The sequence below is a fragment of the Perognathus longimembris genome, chromosome 21 (genome assembly GCF_023159225.1).
Source record: "Perognathus longimembris pacificus isolate PPM17 chromosome 21, ASM2315922v1, whole genome shotgun sequence".
In the NCBI taxonomy this organism is placed as follows: domain Eukaryota; kingdom Metazoa; phylum Chordata; class Mammalia; order Rodentia; family Heteromyidae; genus Perognathus; species Perognathus longimembris.
In genome coordinates, this window is record NC_063181.1 from 44,691,655 (window position 1) to 44,711,863 (window position 20,209).

The 20,209-nt window shown below is 46.4% G+C and overlaps 2 protein-coding genes across 3 annotated transcripts in view; one reads left to right on the top strand and one right to left on the bottom strand.

Moving 5' to 3' along the window:
- Nucleotides 1-14,158: 14,158 nt before the first annotated feature.
- LOC125339418 (basic proline-rich protein-like) lies at nt 14,159-16,751 on the bottom strand. The gene is made up of 3 exons (XM_048330555.1): nt 16,458-16,751; nt 14,948-15,685; nt 14,159-14,812 (listed from the first exon to the last, which is right to left on the bottom strand). Exons 1-3 carry the CDS (start codon nt 16,749-16,751, stop codon nt 14,159-14,161), a joined length of 1,686 nt encoding a protein of 561 aa, XP_048186512.1.
- Nucleotides 16,740-20,209, top strand: part of Micu3 (mitochondrial calcium uptake family member 3) — a 71,567-nt gene continuing 68,097 nt past the window's right edge. For both annotated transcript variants that reach the window (XM_048330294.1, XM_048330296.1), the window contains exon 1: nt 16,740-17,127. In XM_048330294.1, coding sequence (XP_048186251.1) covers nt 16,750-17,127 — 378 coding nt within the window. In that variant the 5' untranslated portion in view covers nt 16,740-16,749. The remainder of the gene's footprint in view (nt 17,128-20,209) is intronic.

Below are 20,209 nucleotides of genomic sequence, written 5' to 3' on the forward strand. Positions count from 1 at the left end.
CAACAAAATGGGATAAAACTCTTGGAATACAACTGTTTAAGTAATTAAGCAATCAAAGTAATCAATAAAGGAAAGAGAAAGGTTTTTCTTGTGGTAGAACTTTAATAAATAGCACAAGAATGACGAAATTAAAAATGGACCATTTTGCACCCATCATAAGAACATTGCTGTTCCAAACAAAATCACCTATAGATGCTAAACTATAAAGACTATAAAGATTTTGATGAAACAACAAAGATAACATAAACCATTTTTTTTTTTTTTTGGCCAGTCCTGGGCCTTGGACTCAGGGCCTGAGCACTGTCCCTGGCTTCTTTTTGCTCAAGGCTAGCACTCTGCCACTTGAGCCACAGGGCCGCTTCTGGCCGTTTTCTGTATATGTGGTGCTGGGGAATCGAACCCAGGGCCTCATGTATATGAGGCAGGCACTCTTGCCACTAGGCCATATCCCCAGCCCAACATAAACCATTTAATATAAGAAAAAAATTTCAATTCAACCTCTACCTGTAAGATTTATCCACAATTATGAGTAATTGTCTGCTTTATCACAGATTAAACAGATTTCCTGGCTTTCAGAAGAGAACTAGACTACACAAAACCTCATACCTCAACCAAACTAGCTTTGATCTTTTTTCTATGGACAGTACTGAATATAGGTGAAAAAAAGAAATACTAATTGACAATGAAGTCACATAATATGGAAAACTATATTTATGTAGGTTGAAAATTAGTTGCAAATTGAACATCTTGATTTTTATTTGCTCTTTCAGGAATGTCAGCTACCATAATCCATCATGACTCTCTAATTTACCCGCCGAAAAGATCAAGAGTAATAAACAACACATACTTTGATTTTAGCCTTGTAATTTTTTTCTTTTCATTATCTTGCTAGACGTAAGAAGATTGCTGCCTGCTTATGGGATTTTGGGAAAATTACCTCCATACAAGTCAATTTTTCTTGTCCATAAAATTAGGATAATAAAGTGTGGTCTATCTAAATTGTGGAAAGTGGTGATTTTGATTACCAATTTTTCCTGAATGTTTGGTTACTAAAACTTCTGTGGTCTTCTAGAATCAAAGAAGATAAAGGTGTCCTGTAGAATTTATACCATCATCAAAACTAACAGTGTTCTCTATTTGGAGCCTGGAAAAAATAATTTTATGTCTGCTGACATAAAAAGTTTAATAGTATTTGTGCACGTATGTGTGTGCACACACCAATTACGGGGCTTGAACTCAGGGGCCAGGCACTATCACTGAGTCTCTTTTGCTCAAGCCTAGTGCTCTACCACTAGAACCAGAGCTCCACTTCCAGCTGAGAGGTCGTTTATTGAAGATAAGGGCCTTATGGATTTTCCTGTTTGGGCTGACTTTGAACCAGTCTTCAGGTATCAACCTCTTAAGTAGCTAGGATTACAGATGTGAGCCACTAGCTTAATAGATTATTTTTTGCTAGTCCTGGGTCTTGAACTCAGGGCCTGAGCACTGTCCCTGGCTTCTTTTTTTTTTTTTTTTTTGGCCAGTCTTGGGGCTTGGACTCAGGGCCTGAGCACTGTCCCTGGCTTCTTTTTGCTCAAGGCTAGCACTCTACCACTTGAGCCACAGCACCCTTTTCTGTATATGTGGTGCTGAGGAATGGAACCCAGGGCTTCATGTATGCCAGGCAGGCACTCTCCCGCTAGGCCGTATCCCCAGCCACTTAGTAGCATTTTTAAGATTGGGCCACACTGTGTTGCCCAGGCTGGCCAAGTACCTTTCCTGCCTCAGCCTCCTAAACAGTTGTTCCTGTTCATCAATCATTGTTCCTTGAGATGGATCTGGAACATTGAAGAAGTACTTTCAGAAGCAGCCTAATGCACAGCATCTCACTAAAAACATATCACTCACTCGTGTTTCACATGACCTATCATCATTGAGCGAGTCACAAAAATACACTATGAAATGATCTCACATTGTTTGATTCCATGGGAAGAACTTGCCAGAACAACTAGATATCTTCATTTAGCAGATGAGGAAGGTGATATGATTCATCCCACTTACTCAATGAAAGACAACCATTTAAGTCAAAATATATTAAACCTAATTCCAGTGCACTTCCCACTGACTAATGGTGCAAGTACATGTCAAATAATAAATGGCAATTCTCTAGATCAACTAAAGTACACATGAAAATGATTGTGGTTCAAAGTGACATTATTATGTGTATGAATGACTTTATTTGGTTGCTCTCAGAACCAGTAACTGAACAGTAAGTTGATAAAAATAATTTAGATCACCAGCTGAGGCCCTAATACAAATCCTGGGACATTAGGGATGTGGAGGTACTTTATATACTCTGAGAGGCAGAGAGAGGAAAAAAAAAAGTGATTGTAGCTGATACATTTTTATTTATTTATTTACTTTTTACAGTCCTGAGGCTTGAACTCCAGGCATGAGCACTGTCCCCAGCTTCTTCTTGCTTAAAGCTAGCACTTTACCACTTGAGCTCAGTGCCACTTTTGGCTTTTCCAATATCTGTGGTGCTGAGGAGTCGAACCTAAGGCTTCATGTATAGGAGGCAAGCACTCTACCACTAGGCCATATTCCCAGCTGTTTTATTCTTTTCTATTGTTATTATAAAGGTGATGTATAGAGGGGTAATAGTGACCTAAGTCAGGTAGAGTGCATTTCTTTTTGGACAATGTCACCTCTTCCCTTTCTCTTTCCCAGTCTGCCTTCCCATCCTACCCACAAGTTGTATAGCTTATTTTTCCACATGGTGCCTAGTGAGTACCACTACATGTTTTAATTCTTGATGGCCTCATTTCATTGTGAATGTATCCAGAGATGCCACTAGGCTTCTTTGTTTCAATTTTCCCACTTTCAAGATATAGTAAATATGCCTCAATCTTCTGTGGGATAATGCCAAGTAAACGTTAAATAGATGTTTTATTATAATAATTAGGAAGTTAAAATCATCCAAGTAAATTTTACTTTCCAAGGATATGCCATCAAAATTCTGTTTTTAAAATTGTATCCTTCTGACTAGGGAGTTTACTCATAAAGTTTTTAAAGTCTATAATTATTATTTGTTGTTGTTGCTGGTCATAGGGCTTGAACTCAAGGCCTGAGTGCTGTTCCTGAGCCCTTAGTTCAAGACCAGGGCTCTACTACTTTGTCACAGCTCCACTTCCAGTTACTTGGAGATAAGAGTCTCAGTGGACTTTCCTGCCCTGTGTGGCTTTGAATCTTGACACTCAGATCTTAGCCTCCCGAGTAGCTAGAATTATAGGCATGAGCTATCAGCACTAAGTCTGTAGACTTTAACAATTAATGAAAGTGTTGCCTTTAAAAAAAATAGGTCAAAATTAAAACTACAGTTACAGAATTGTAGGTGCAAGTATTCAATCTGTGATAACATCACTAATATGAATGCTACATTTTCTTTAAAGGGCAGAAAAGAGAATGATTTATTAAGCTAACTTGAAATTTTGAAGCTTGCAAGAAAAGCAAAATATGAGTTAACTAAAGCCTTTTTACCCACTTATCGCCCCTAATTAGAGACCTGAGAGGACTAGTGTTTATGCAGTACGGGAGCCTAACCCCAGGCAAAAAAGTCTTCTCTTGAAGACATTCAGCCCCATTAGAGCAGGAGCTGTAGGGATGAATCTCCATCCCTGAGAAAAGGAATAGCAAGAACATTTCTTCTGGTTTAGCACACAATTTAGGAGGGCATAAATAACTTCCTATAATGGTCCCTCTGGCGTGAGAAGTAGTAATACAGGAAGTCTTATTAATGCCTGCTTGACAAAGTATGAATGCTGACTTGTTAAGTGGTCTGTGGCCAGTCACCTCTGACTTGCCTTGAAGACAAGTTAGAGAAGATCATGCAAATCCAATTCCATGAATTGAGTATCATGAACACAGTTTAAGGACTTGGAGCTGGCTTTGGTGGCGTAAGCCTGAGGTCTCAGCACTAAGGAGGCAGGAAGAGCCAGTGAGAATGACGCCCGGTTGCAGGTCAATCTGGGCGATCTGACAAATCCATATGTCAAAAGGAGGAGAGGAGGGGAGGAGGGAGGACAAGAGGAAGGGGGAGGAAAGGGCGGGGGGGGGGGGGAAGGAGAGAGAGAAAGAAACAGGGTAGGGGAAGAGAGGATGAGAGGGAAGGAGAAAAGGAGGAAGGGGAAAGGGAAAGGATGGGAGAGGAAGGGAAGGGAAAAGGGGAAGGGGAAATGGACAAAAAGGGTGAGCGTAAGAGAGCAGTGGAGAGAAAGTTCATCGTGCTGTTGTTGTCTTAGCAGGGCACTTAGCAGAGTCCTCACCCTAGAACGTAAGCTCCTCGCAGGCAGGAATCTGTCGATTCACTAATGAATGGCAAGCATGCGGCCTAGGTTGCATATCCAGTAAATACCTCTTGGTTGATTAACATTCACTTTCAGAGTTTTCCAGAAACGTCATATTTGCTTTGATTTGTTGAATTTAATATTTCCCCCCGTGAAGAATGAGTCCAATAATTCACACAACGAATAAAGATATAAAATTTGTCTGTTAGAAAACATGTGCTGGGAAAACTTTCTTCTTGAAAAAAATTGCCCCTGGGCATAAAGCCATGCCCTGACAGAAATGGTCATTACCACAGGGGCAGTAGCTGCTGGACTCCCCGGGGCCAGCCGCTAGAGGGCGGTGCTGGTCACCTAGGTGTCCAGCCCCTTCTAAGGCCACAGGGACCTGGCGGGTCAAGTTTCATTTCTCCAGTCATAGGGTTGGCAAATTCCTCATGCAATCCTCACTTCCAAAACTGGGGGGAGAAAAACACAGCACGGATCTAACAAGTAGGTCATGGGAAAAGATTAGTTTAAACAATCAGAGAAAATTGTGAAAGTGTCAATAATCTTGATGAGGAATAAAATGCAATTCAGCAGATTCTGTGCAGCTGTCGGGACCTCATGAAAGTGCTGACTCTGAAAATCTTTGACTTGAGCTATTCTGGGGAATAAGGCTCTAAGGTTCTAGCTGGCAATAAAATTGTGAAATGAGCTCAAGGACAAGCCGCTGGGTCAAGCAAATGAAATGGCAAAGGAACTAGATTTGGAGTTGTTTGCTGTAATATAAGACAAATAAAAAGGTCTTTGAGTGTTGGCTCACCCTTAAGCTGTGTTCACCAGAATCTACAGCGAAATGGCAAAACCACATTCTGATAGTAACCATTTATGATTGTCTTCAGTAAACTCAGATTCACATACTAGTATTACATCAGATATATCAACATAATAAGCTGTAATTATTTCTAACAAGCTGTTGCCATAAAAATTTGTTCTGCAGAACAGTATATTATATGATTGACTTGGTTTTCTGACATTTGGGCAATAGTTCAACTCATACCTTTATTATCCTGGAAAAGAAAACTATATTAAATTTACATGAATTTTTCCATGATTTTTTGAAAACAAATATTTCATAAACTCAAAAATATTTAACTTTTTGTTACAAAACAGGTAATGTCTACATTTGTTAATGGGTAAAATATGATCTCCAGGTTCCTGAATCTTACCACTAGACACCTAAAGAAGCAATAGGTGATGTCATAATGGAGGAGTTCAAGGTACTTCATCAAAAGTTTAAGTATCAAAGGTGCCCTAGGCTAGCCTTAGGAAAGGGAAGGCATTCTGGATTAGAGTAATATGTACGTGGACTCATACAGGGAGTGCTATAGAAAGGAGTAGAAAAAAAGGAGATCATGAAACTTCTCTTGGAAAACCATGATCCATCCATTCTCCTCTCCAAAATTTAGCCCTTAAATGACATTACTTCTTTAGTATTTTTTCAACCTAATATTATGTGCTTTTTCTAACCAAAATCTCAAGATAAAATTCAGTGGAATTTACTTGAAATGACTCAACTCTTCCTGTAAAATCAGTGCTTTCAGTAAGATAATGAAGTTCTACTGTTGGTCTCAAATATTGGTACTGTTGAAAACAGATCTGTATACTTGTTTGGGGCAGAACTACGGACAGAATACAGAGCTTCCTGCTTGCTAGGCAGTCACTCTACTCCTTGAACCATGCCTCTAGCCGCTTTTGCTCTAATTATTTTTAAGATAGGATGTTGAATTATTCCCAGGCCCTCCTGGATCCTGATACTTCTCTTTATATTTCCCAAAGCAGCTGGTATGACAGAAATGTACCACCATGCCCAGCTTTTTCTGTTGAGTTGGTGGGGGGGGGGTGGGAGGGGTTCTCGGAAACTTGTTTTACCTAGGATGGCATGAAACTATAATTCTCCCAATTTTGGCCGCCTATCTAGTTGGCATGATAGAGATATGCCAATACTGCATTTGTGAAGGAGGACTAATAAACTTTTTTGCTAGGGCTGGAAGTTCCCATTTTGTTGTTATATGTTAAATAACTTATGTTTTAACTCTCATGAAATTACTAAGAACACATATACACTTCACAGTACAATTTTTCTTTTACAAACATCACTTTAAAAGCTCAGCTCAATTTTGACATGGAACTATGAAGTGCTCACCTGTCACTTTGAAGATCTCTCTGCCCGAGTTCTTGATTCTAATCTGCAACCGTGGATGTTTCTCTTCTAGTTTGATGTCATGTCAATCTTGGGTAATTATCAGAGAAAAATTAGAAGAAAATTTAATATACAGAGTAGAAATAAGAACAAAGGAATATTCACAGCATATTCTGAAGTTTGCCTTTTCATATTTCCACTTTTATAAAACTTATACTGATAAGTTTTAGTAATACAACTTTCAGTTCTTCCTTCTTTGGCTCTTTCTCAGTTCAAGAGAGCTCCTGATTTAGGTAATGAACCTGAATTTTGTATACTGGTTTCATAATCATTGGTGGTCTTTGATATTTAAAATACATTTTTGGGGAAAACTGCACAGGCACAATAATAAGCAAGTCAGGATAGTATTTGTATTTAATGAGAGCCAAGAAAGAGTTTGATGATTGTGTATATCAGAGAGTATAGGTCTCCATTATATTGATGTTGATCAAAGTGTACTTGAAACTAATTCTGCATACAATAAAATTCTAATCAAATATGGTTTCCTTGTATAACACTGTGAGGATACAGGAATTGATCTTATTCCAGAACAGTTTGATCCAGAACACCCGTAGGCCTGAATGATGATGGTAGACTGGCTCATTCAGTGGTTTTCTGTAACACCTTATCCTCAAGTGAAGGTTCACTTTATTTCCCTTGATGTGGGTAACTGAGGTTCACAGGTTTCTGAACACGAGGTGTGAGGCTGTCTTGAAAAAAGTCAGGATCGTTTTTGAACTGTGAAAGTTCTGATCCGCTTCAGCTGCCAAGGAATGTACAAATACCTATAGTCTCAAACTTTGTTTTTAGATCATTCTCCAGCACTGAAGCACACTCATTTATTTTGAGAAAAGAAAGACACTGCCGAGCAATCTAAATCATTCCGTCATTACTCTAGGTTAGGCATAAATACGTTCATGTGAATAATATTTAAACTTTAAGTATAATAAACAAGTATGAGTTAGAGGTATTGTATTGTTAAAGTAAACATTTGCAATATATTTTAACCAAATATAAAAGTTATAATTGAAATGAAACAAGCCCCAACCAGCCGATAAGATTAAATGAAGAGTTTTTTAACTGGATCCTTGAAGACTCAACTCAGAAAGAGCCTTCATCTTTTTGAGTAATCCAGTGTTTACAGACATAAGATTACTCTTTAATTCCAAGTCTTTGGAACAACAAATATAATTAGAAAGAAAATAATCCCATAGTATATAGTTAACAAAACAATTAAAACCTTTAGAGAGTTGAGATCAATTATAACTTTTCGAAAACTTTTTTTGGAAGATGGGTAAATTCATTTTGCCATTTGTAGCTGAAGGCAGTGTTTCTTCCTTTTTTTTTTTTTTTTTTTTTTTTTTGCCAGTCCTGGGCCTTGGACTCAGGGCCTGAGCACTGTCCCTGGCTTCTTTTTTGCTCAAGGCTAGCACTCTGCCACCTGAGCCACAGCGCCCCTTCTGGCCGTTTTCCATATATGTGGTGCTGGGGAATCGAACCGAGAGCTTCATGTGTAGGAGGCAAGCGCTCTTGCCACTAGGCCCTGTTCCCAGCCCACCTTTTTTGTTTTCTTGATAACAGTTTCACCTGGGAATGACCTCCTTCTTCTGTCCTCCCAATCTCTGCCTTCCTGGTAGCTGGGGTTACACCTAATCTAATGTCATATTTTCAGCCCTGATCTTTTTGGGTTAGATTTATGTCTCACTTCTTGTGTCCATTGTTACATTTTCTGAAAAATTTCAAGCCAGGTGTTAAAGACATGATCAAAACTAGACTTCTCACTAGATCTTATATTTAAATTGATATAATTTACACTTATTAGATGAATTAAATATAAAAATTATCTACTTAAATCTCATCTCCCCATATATTATGTATTCTATCACATATTATATATTCAATGTACCTTTTGTATGTGGATAATGGAAATTTTATACAATGATATACTACCATGCATTTCTATGCAAGTCTGTACTCACATGTATTAGTAGTTTGAAATCACCAGCATGGGAGTACTTACATCATGAAAATCTGAACTGTCACAAATTAGGGCTGCCCACCTTACCTTCCTCAGAAATAATCCTTTTATCTGTGCCAATACATCCTGGCACCTGCCTACAGGGCCTTCTAAGGGATGCTGTTCTGTCTTTCTCAGAAACAGCATCTCACTATGACTCCACACCTTTCATCTCAGATACAGCTGATGGGCCTAAATCAAACACTAACAAAGGTTAAAAAACACATACAGACAAACCAACCTAAAGCTTTCTCTTTAGAGATGACACCGTGATTCACAGACAGACAGATGACTAGGCTCACAGCAATGGTTAGAATGGTTGTCGAATTCTCATGTCATTCTTAGAGCTGACTTGGTTCCAACTTTCCAGGACCTCATAGTATCTGTGATTTCATATTGTAATCACTATTTCATTCCTTGCAAATTAATGCGACAAGGAAAGATATCTAGACTCAAGCGTTGGCTGTAAAACCCAGAAAATTTCTTCAGCCTGAGAAATTCTTGGTTTCTTCAGCAATGAACATGTGCGTGTGCATGTGTGTGTGTATTTAGTGGCCCAAGATTCTACTGAGGTATGCAATATCCCATTTTGATGGTGGAAAAAGGAGGTTGTAAATGAATAGATTCCTCTCCTCTCAAACTAGAGATATTCTGTTATCGATTCCTTATTTTGGATCATATAAAATTTCTTCTGACAATTTCCAAAGGTATTCTACATTACCTCTGCTCAAAAAAAGTTTCAACTAAAATGTTTCCAGAATAAGCCATCTCTAAATTAGTGCCAATATTCCATAACTGTATAAATGCAAAATATTCATGTAGACATTACAAAAATATGCAAAATGTTTCCAGTTTTTGTTCTTGTTGTTATTTGCATCATCTTAATGGAGAATTTCAGATACCATGGCGATCTTCCAACAATATATATGCATATATATATATTCTTTAATGCTGCCTCATCTTTAATAGGCACTTTCTTCCACTGTGCATTCTTGGCCTGGCCTGAAAATTTTGCTTAGCTCAGTTTCTTTGCTAACCAATTCCAAATAACAAGAGCTGGCAAAAGACAAAAATGTTGTGTCATCCTGCTAAGCGTCTCATGTATGTACACTTGGTGCTATTTTCGATGTCTCGATGGTTTCTTCTTTATGCTGAGCTTTCCATCTGTTCTGAAGGCTGCCCTTCTGTTTGGCTATTTGGCCTTGAAGCAATTCCATCTAACACCTGATAAACCAGAGTCATAGCCAGAGACAAGAATATGTACTAGTAGAACTAGGCCTCAGGACGAGATACCTACTGGGTGACTCCATATGGGCCTTTTACAAGAGAGAGTGCTACAAGTCAAAGAAGGTAAAGCACTGAGCTATTTGTTTAAAATAATAAGCTCCTTGTGGCCTTTATATAATAAATAAAAGTAGCTAATAAGCATTTTTAGGAGTTTTCAGGCACTAAAGACATTTATCAATATATTTTTGGTTACACCTCTTTAGGCTATCTCCAGATAATCCAATAAGCTCAACTATTTCAAGCTGTACATATTCTTCTGAAAATTCATAACTGTGCAGTCCTTTAGTCAATAATACATAAGTGCAAGAGAAGCAGGAAGTAAATTTATTTTTATTCTTATATATAAACTTTTTGTTGATTCATAACATATATAAAAAGTGCAGACAGATTAATGCATTTTCAAAGAATGAATGCCCTTGTGTGATTAGCTCCTACAATAAGAAACAGCTCACAGAATGTCTTTCCATCCAGTTACTAACTTCTATCCAGGGAAACTACTAGCCTAAATTCAAACACACACACACACACACACACACACACACACGTATACATATATATTACTGCTCTATACATTACATATATTTGTTGTTCTTGTTACACTTGAGCTTTACAAATATTATAACATAGCTGCATTTTCTATTTGATCCCTGATTCAACTTTATGCTATGGAACCCACCCATATGATTACATGTAGACTGAGACCAGCAATTTTTAGTGCTTTAGAGCATTCAATTATATGACTAGACAATTTTTTTTTAATGCAGGTTGCGGGGCTGGGAATGTGAATTAGTGGTAGAGTGCTTTAGCATGCAGGAAGCCCTGGGTTCCATTCCACAGCACCACATACACAGAAAAAGCCATAAATGGTGCTGCGGTTCAAGAGGTAGAGTGCTAGCCTTGAGTAAAAAGAAGCCAGGGACAGTGCTCAGGCCCTGAGCCCCAAGCCCTAGGACTGGCCAAAAAAAAAAAAAAAAAAAAAAAAAAAAAGAAAAAGATCCAAATTGCTACTGATGGATATGTAGAGTTCTACTTTTTTCCAATTATAATAATGCTGCTATGAATGCTCCTCTGTATATCTTTTGGTAAACATAAGTGCTCATTTTTGTTGACTACTGCACCTTTGAGTAAAGTCGATGGGCCATCGTGTATGGGTTAAACTCTAGTAGATACTACCAACAGTTTTAGAAAGATTATTTTTCTACCCTAGTGTCAGACTTATATAATGGATATCATTATCTTGCTCGGAGATTGATTCCCACCAGGATATAACCTTGATGGCAACAAAAGCTTTAGTCCCTGCCAGGCATGAGAACAGCATATACAAGTTGAGAAGGGCTGGCTTGTTTGCAAGCAGGAAACTTTGCTGGTAACAAGTTTGAACTGCCACCCTATCAAATGGTGACGAAAGACAATTCCAAGGAGCTACACAGGAATTCAGGCACCATCAGAAAAGACTCTAGAAAACTGTATGAAACATAATATATCAATGTTAAATGTTATAGTCAAAAGAGCAGGTAAGCATGTATAAATGACAACGTGGTTATCACCACCAGTGAGATACATCAAAACAGGAAGGTATGACAAGTCAGGTCTTTTGGCCATGGATCATAATAGACTTGCTCAGAGGACCAAAAGGATCAAGTTAGGGTTCTAGTCCAAGAAGGTTCTGCTAATTAGTATCTTAAGAGGATAGACTCAGCACTAAAACCTCAAAATCACACAGCCTGTTTCTGAATCAGCTCCTCTCCATGATCACATTCTGTCTTTGATCCTTCCTTGCCAACCCCTTGATTTCTCTCTCTAGCTTCCCGTTTTGAGTTGATCTATTTCAAGAGATTCTTTCAGTGTCTGGCATGTCCTGGATGCTGGGGAATGGAGTTCAAGATTCCTGATTATTAGTATGCTGAAGAAGAAGAAAAAAGGGCTGTGATTCCAAAGAACCCACCTCAATTTTACCTGTACAACCTTTTATTCCTTAACAAGGGCATATGATGTTTATGACAATTTTTTCAGGAGATTACGGCATTCTTTGCTCTTTCTTCGGTATATTCCCTCTGTGAGAATTCGGTGGAGCTGGGGCTGGTGGTTCCACACCTGCTGCAGCATCTCAGCTGCGCCCACTTCCCTTTTAACCACTCAAGATTCCGGAGTTTGGACTGAACAAAACAAGGGCAACAGCATGTTTTAATAATTTTGTTAAGCTATTTCTGCTGGTGTGTTGAAATTTCACACTTTCCAAATTTAAAAGTTACTCATTTATTTGCAACTTAAAAAACAGCAAACAGGCTAAAATAATTAGGTTTGGGGATGGAACTTTAGTAGCTAGGACACACTGAATTATAGATCTTGAGAAACGACTATTGGTTTTGCTTTCTTGTGGTACTACTGGCCATCAAATCTGGGGCCTTCAACATTCTAGGCAGGCAGACTTTCTACCACTGAGCTACATCTTTAGTTCAAATAAAATATGAAAAATTTTATGAGCTCTAGCACTGAAAAAAAATGACATGAAAAAAGTACGCTATAGAAACATGGCTAATAATGGAGTCTTTTGGTAAATTGGAAACACAGATTCAGAAGGCTACAGTCTAATTTCTATCTAATATTTCATTATTTTATAGGACACTTTAGCCTGCAAGGCACTACAATTAAGATGTAGCAAACTCAAGGATTGATCCCAGATTTCTTGATTTCCACCGTAGTTTATATTCACTTTCCTGGAAAAAAAAGGACAAAACCTTATGATTTATTTTCAGCACATTTGAAGGTTTGTGCTCTCACTGCAGAGTATGTGCATTTTTTTTTCACCAGTCCTGGGCTTGAACTCAGGGCTTGGGCACTGTCCCTGAGCTTCCTGTGCTCAAGGCTAGTGCTCTACCACTTGAACCTCAGTGTCTCTTCTGGCTTTTTCTGTTTATGTGGTACTGAGGAATTGAACCCAGGGTTTCATGCATGCTAGGCAAGCACTCTACCACTAAGCCACATTCCCAGCCCAGAATATGTGCATTTTAAAAGAAATTTCTCTGTAGAACTGACATAAAAGTATCTAAAATTTCAAAAACATTTCCAAATTCCTATTCATGATTGCTTATTAACGTTTCTCAGTTAAACTCAGAGCTTACAATTTAGTCTTTTGACCAAGAAAACATTTCTAAGAAATCTAATATATGACTATTACATCCCCATTTCTTTGTAGTTTTTGATGTTTTTTACTATTTTTTTTTTAACTGAAGGGTTCGTGCTCACTAGGCAGGTGAGAAATCTTGCTTGGCCAGACCTCCAACTCTTTTTTCTCTGGTTATTTCTGAGATAGGGCTCTTACTTTTGCACAGACTGGCCTATATCCGGATCCTCCTATTTACCCTTTCATGGCTGGGATAACAGACCCATACATAGTGCCACTCACAAACTTTTCTCTTCAGATTTATCCTCTTGGACTTTTTGCCTGGACTCGTCTCCAACTCCAATCTCTCCCTCCGCAGTGACTATGAGTAGCTAGCATTATAGGCATGGGCCACCATTGCTGGCTGACGCAAAGCTACTTTGAACCTGCAACTCATGAAACTTCATTAGTCTGTTCAAGAATTCTTGCATTAGGCTACAATGGAAATCTGCAAGAAAATCAGGAAATTGTGCTTGAAGTAAACTGTAGGGCAGTTTATTTGTGTCTGTGATGGTACATATAAGTAAAACTTAAGGGAAAACTAAACTTTTCACAATTCAGAAAAGGCACCAATGGAAGAAACTGGGTAAAGCAAGGAGCGCTCAACGGCTCTTCCTTCTGGTACTGGTTACATAAAACCCACAAACACGTCAGCCTATTGAAAAGCAGAGAGGGCAGCTAAAGTAGATACTTTGTTATATGTTATGGAAGTTTCGTGTTTAAATCACATTTGGCAGCTTTAAGTAGGCAAAATCCACTAAACCTATCTTAAGACAAGCTACACTGGGAGGGACCTGACTGGTCACTCATTGGCAAGAGGTGAGTGATGAAGAGGTGGGCAGGTGGAGGGCAGGACCTGTCGTTCTGGTGGCTCCTGACAGCGGTTTTCCTAAGGATCGCTGTAATCAGCGGGGACCCGGACCCCGACCCTCCGGCCCAGTGGGAGCCGCCGGACTGGACCTAAGCTCCGTGAGGGCTCCGGGTACCATCGTCCCGTCAGATGGAAACCAAAGCTCGGACGACGCCGGTCAGACCGACGGGTGCCAGGTGTGGGAAGCTGAGGCCCCGCCGACTTTCCCCTGCAAGCAAGCACGAGGCGCAACCCACCCGGGAGTGAGGAGGCCGCCCCCCGCCGGTTCTGGGTTTCAATCTGTCCCGGCGGCCGTCAGAGGAAGCGCGGTGTGACGGCTCAAGGCGGAAGGGAGAGGAGACGGCCGCAAGCCGACGGCGTCCACGTGGGAGGAGGGCGAGCTGCGGCGGGTGGATCCCGGCGATCCGGGGAGCTGCGACGGGTGGGTCCCGGCGATCCGGGGAGCTGCGACGGGTGGGTCCCGGCGATCCGGGGAGCTGCGGCGGGTGGATCCCGGCGATCCGGGGAGCTGCGACGGGTGGATCCCGGCGATCCGGGGAGCTGCGACGGGTGGATCCCGGCGATCCGGGGAGCTAAGATGGGTGGATCCCGGCGATCCGGGGAGCTGCGACGGGTGGATCCCGGCGGCCCTGGGGAGCTGCGATGGGTGGATCCCGGCGATCCAGGGGAGCTGCGACGGGTGGATCCCGGCGGTCCCGGGGAGCTGCGATGGGTGGATCCCGGCGGCCCGGGGAGCTAAGATGGGTGGATCCTGGCGATCCGGGGAGCTGCGACGGGTGGATCCCGGCGATCCAGGGGAGCTGCGACGGGTGGATCCCGGCGATCCGGGGAGCTGCGATGGGTGGATCCCGGCGATCCGGGGAGCTGCGATGGGTGGATCCTGGCGATCCGGGGAGCTGCGATGGGTGGATCCCGGCGATCCGGGGAGCTAAGATGGGTGGATCCCGGCGATCCGGGGAGCTGCGACGGGTGGATCCCGGCGATCCGGGGAGCTGCGACGGGTGGATCCCGGCGATCCGGGGAGCTAAGATGGGTGGATCCCGGCGATCCGGGGAGCTGCGACGGGTGGATCCCGGCGGCCCTGGGGAGCTGCGATGGGTGGATCCCGGCGATCCAGGGGAGCTGCGACGGGTGGATCCCGGCGGTCCCGGGGAGCTGCGATGGGTGGATCCCGGCGGCCCGGGGAGCTAAGATGGGTGGATCCTGGCGATCCGGGGAGCTGCGACGGGTGGATCCCGGCGATCCAGGGGAGCTGCGACGGGTGGATCCCGGCGATCCGGGGAGCTGCGATGGGTGGATCCCGGCGATCCGGGGAGCTGCGATGGGTGGATCCTGGCGATCCGGGGAGCTGCGATGGGTGGATCCCGGCGATCCGGGGAGCTAAGATGGGTGGATCCCGGCGATCCGGGGAGCTGCGACGGGTGGATCCCGGAGATCCGGGGAGCTGCGACGGGTGGATCCCGGCGGCCCTGGGGAGCTGCGATGGGTGGATCCCGGCGATCCAGGGGAGCTGCGACGGGTGGATCCCGGCGATCCGGGGAGCTAAGATGGGTGGATCCCAGCGGTCCCGGGGAGCTGCGATGGGTGGATCCCGGCGATCCGGGGAGCTAAGATGGGTGGATCCCAGCGGTCCCGGGGAGCTGCGATGGGTGGATCCCGGCGGCCCCGGGGAGCTAAGATGTGTGGATCCCGGCGGTCCGGGGAGCTGCGACCGGTGGATCCCGGCGATCCGGGGAGCTGCGACGGGTGGATCCCAGTGATCCGGGGAGCTGCGACGGGTGGATCCCGGCGGTCCGGGGAGCTAAGGTGTCCAAGACAGTGGCGGAGAGGAGAACACGCCGGACCCGACCGCCGCCGGCGAGCACGCGGCCGGCCGCCCACACTCCCGACCCCCCCACCCCGCGCGGCCTGGGTCACCGGCCCGGAGCCCCCCCACCCCACCCCCCCGCGCGGCCAGGGTCACCGGCCCGGAGCCCCCCCCCGCGCGGCCAGGGTCACCGGCCCGGAGCCCCCCGCCCCCCCCACCCCCCCCACGCGGCCAGGGTCACCGGCCCGGAGCCCCCCGCCCCCCCCCCACCCCCCCCCCCGCCGGCCAGGGTCACCGGCCCGGAGCCCCCCGCCCCCCCACCCCGCCCCCGCGCGGCCAGGGTCACCGGCCCGGAGCCCCCCGCCCCCCCCACCCCCCCCCCCCGCGCGGCCAGGGTCACCGGCCCGGAGCCCCCCGCCCCCCCACCCCGCCCCCCGCGCGGCCTGGGTCACCGGCCCGGAGCCCCCCGCCCCCCCACCCCGCCCCCGCGCGGCCTGGGTCACCGGCCCGGAGCCCCCCGCCCCCCCACCCCGCGCGGCCAGGGTCACCGGCCCGGAGCCCCCCCACCCCACCCCCGCGCGGCCAGGGTCACCGGCCCGGAGCCCCCCCACCCCACCCCCCGCGCGGCCAGGGTCACCGGCCCGGAGCCCCCCCCCCACCCCGCTCGGCCAGGGTCACCGGCCCGGAGCCCCCCCACCCCGCGCGGCCAGGGTCACCGGCCCGGAGCCCCCCCCACCTCTCCCCCCACCCCCCGCCGCCTCACTACCCAGGGACCGTGCTGGGATTTGGAATTTGCCGTCGGGCCGGGCCCGAGGGGACACACCGGGCAGCCCCTCGCCACCCGGCGCGCGCGCGCGGCCCCCACCGCCGGGCGAGGGCCGGGGACGCGGCGCCCCGCGCAGCCCGGGGCGGCCCTCGCAGCGCGAGGCTCGGCCGGGCCCCGGGGAGCCCCGTCCAGGCGCGGGCCCGGCGCCCGGCCGCCGACCGAAGTCTCGCGAGGCTTCGCGCCCCGCCCCGCCCCGCCCGCCGGCCGCGCTCGGGTACCGGCGGCGCCCGCCATGGCCGCGCTGCGGAGGCTGCTGTGGCCGCCGCCTCGGCGGCCGCCGGCGCTCTCGCCGCTCCAGCCCGGGCCGGGGCCGTGCGGGCGGGCGGCGGGCGCGGCCCCGGCGCCGGCGGGCCGCGAGGAGGCGGCGGCGGGCGCCGTGGCGGAGGCGGCGTGGCGGCGGCGGCGGCGGCGGCGCTGGGGGGAGCTGGGCGTCGCGGCGGCGGCGGGCGGGGGGCTCGTCGGCCTGGTGTGTTACCGGCTGTACGGGGACCCCCGGGCCGACTCGGCGTGGGCTCCCGCGCGCCCCGCGGAGAGCGCGGCCTCGGAGCCCGAGGCGCCGCCCCGAGCCCGGGGGCTGCTGCCCATCCCGGTGGCCGCGGCCAAGGAGACGGTACGTGCGAGTGCGCGTGCGCGGGCGGCCCGGGGCGGGGGGCGGGGGGGCGGGGGGGGGTCCCCGGGGCGGGGGGCGGCGGGGAGGGCTAGGGGTGCGGGGGGGGGTCCCCGCGGCGGCCCCGGCCCCCTCCGCGTACCGGTGCTGCGGCGGCCCGGGCCCCCGGAGAGCGCGCTCGCCCGCCGGTGGGCGCCCTCGGGTGCCCGGGCCCCGGGAAGGTGGTCGCCCGCGACCCCCCACCCCCCGCCGCGGCGCGGAGCGAGGACTCGGGGCCACGCGTGACGGATGAGCACAGCTGACACCACGCCCGGGTGGGCGGCCGGACCGGGCGGGCCCGGGACCCGAGCGCGCACCCGGGTCGCATCGCGGTGTGCGCTGGCCGGGTGAACAGGGACCTCCTCCCTGCTGGGCCGGAGGAGTGAACGGTCTAGACGAAGACGACCGAGGGACGAGGCGGCCCGGGCAGCGTGAGGATCCTTATGGCCGGCAGCGGTCCGCGCGCGCAGTGCCGACGGCGGGGCCGTCGAGGGGAAGGGCCTGCCGCCCGGACCAGCGCCCCGCAGTGAACCGCGAGCCTGCGGCGGCGGGAAGCAGCCCCGACCGCTGGGGCCTCGCCGCCCCCTCCACGCGCCCGTCACTTCGGTAGCTTAGGAAGGGGGTAGCGTGCCCCGTGTGTCCCCATCGACCGAGTCGGAGCGCAGCGTGCGGGCTGGCTGTGTGCTGGTGCCAAGGCTTCCCTAGGGCCTGGTGCTCTACCCCTGAGCCACCGGCCTCTTTGGTGACAGATTAACAAGGTAGCAAAAATGCAAATTGCCTTTTTTTTTCTTTTAAAAATTAACTTTAGTTTTCAAGTTGAGAGACAGTATTCTGCCATTTTTTGCAAGACTGCCCTCAGAGAAACAGGGTTCAGCTGTTCCACCACTTACTAGCTGTATCATTTAGGTAAATTATTTAACCTCTCTCTGCCTATAGCCTCATGTGTAAAAGAGGCTGTGGTTTCATACAGTGTTAAGACAGCCAAATGAGTTATGGTATGCTTGGCATATAGTAAATATTCAATGTATTTATTCATTTATTATCTTTTTCTCTCATATATGCTAGTCAAGCACTGTACCACTGGGCTAACCCCTAACCCCTTTACTGTCTGTTTTTATTTAATTATTATTGGTTAGTGTGTTCAAAAGTTTCTGTATATTTAGAAGTTAAATGATACTGAAGCCCCGTGGCTTACCCATCCCAAGCCTCTTACTCTAAATCTTGACTAGCATATCTTTTGTATGTGACCTCCATAAACCGACTTTGGAGCAGCATCCACATTTCAGTATTTTTTTTTCTTTTTTCTTTTTCCTTTATTGTCAAAGTGAATTACACAGGGGTTACATTCTCATATATAAGGCAGGGAGTACGTTTCTTGTTCAACTTGTTACCTCCTCCCTCATTTTTCCCCCGCTTCCCCCCTCCCCTTTTCCCTCTCTCCCCATGAGTTGTACAGTTGGTTTACACCGAATGGTTTTCTAAGTATTGCTTTTGGAATCCTTTTGTCTTTTTATCCTTTGTCTCTCGATTTGGGTATTTTGGTATTTCACAGCACTTTTTCTTTGGTATCATGAGCTTCTAAGAATAGGGGAGTTTGGAGGAGCACAGTGATGCATATGTATAAGAACATGTGCATTGTTGGGGAAGTATCTAATTGTGAATTTACACATTGTTTTATTTTACTTTATTTATTTATTTTTGCCAGTCCTGCATCTTGGGTTCAGGGTCTGAGCACTTCTTTTTGCTCAAGGCTAACACTCTGCCACTTGAGCCACGGCACCACTTCTGGCCATTTTCTATATATGTGGTGCTGAGGAATCGAACCCAGGGCTTCATGTATAGGAGGCAAGCACTTTTGCCAATAGGCCATATTCCCAGCCCCTACACATTGTTTTATATTCCTGTATTTTCAGTCCCACCACTTAGAGTGCTTCTGTGGCTCCCTGTATTTCCAAGGCCTTGACTTTTCTAGGGGTTTGTATAGCAAATACCTCACTTCAGTTTGATCTTAGCCTTAGTTTCCAAGTTTTGCCTCTACTCCCTCAAGTCAGTTATTTCCTCCATCTCTTGGTTTTACAACAGTATGGAGAATTCTCTGAATTGATTTTCTTCTTTTTCTTCGTCTTAATGTATTTGTACATTTTATATTTCTTTACTGTGATTTTAGTGTGGATATGGAGGGAATATTTGAAAGAAATTCAGATTTATAAGCCTGGCATAGAGTTAACTGATGGGAATGGACATCTGTAACTTGCTGAAATGTAGTTCCATTACCAGAGCCTTGAAGGTTTTTGTTTTAACCTCAGCTCTAAAGTTCCACCAGAAAGTTTTTTTTCTGACACCATAGTTTTCGTAAAATACCCCTGCTTATCATATACTCTCCAATAATAAATTTTTTGGTAATTATCTCTTAATTTCCTTTTGTCTCAGTCCTTTAATGAGAAGCACCAAAATGATGTTGGTTATCTTTATATATTCATTTGGTAGATGCAATTGCTTTGTTTAATTGAATAAATACTAAATATTTGTATAGGAAATACACATTAAAAGGCAATCCTGCCAGGCACTGGTGGCTCACACCTGACATTGAGGAGCGCAGTTCAAAGCCAGCCTCAGTGGAAATGTTTGAGAGACTCTTATCTCTAACCACTAGAAAGTGGTTCGAAGTAGTAGAGCCCTGGCCTTGAGCAAGAGTTCAGGGACAGGGGCTGGGAATATGGCCTAGAGGCAAGAGTGCTTGCTTGCCTCATATACATGAAGCCCTGGGCTCAATTCCCCAGCACCACATATATAGAAAAGGCCAGAGGTGGTGCTGTGGATCAAGTGGTAGAGTGCTAGCCTTGAGCAAAAGAAGCCAGGGACAGTGCTCAGGGCCTGAGTTCAAGCCCCAGGACTGGCAAAAATAATAATAAATTTTTTAAAAAAAGTTCAGGGACACATCTAGCCCCGAGTTCAAGTTCCATGATCTACTAAATAAATAAATACATACATAAATAAATACATAAATAAATGGCACATCCACATTCTGTGGGGAATTAATATTTTG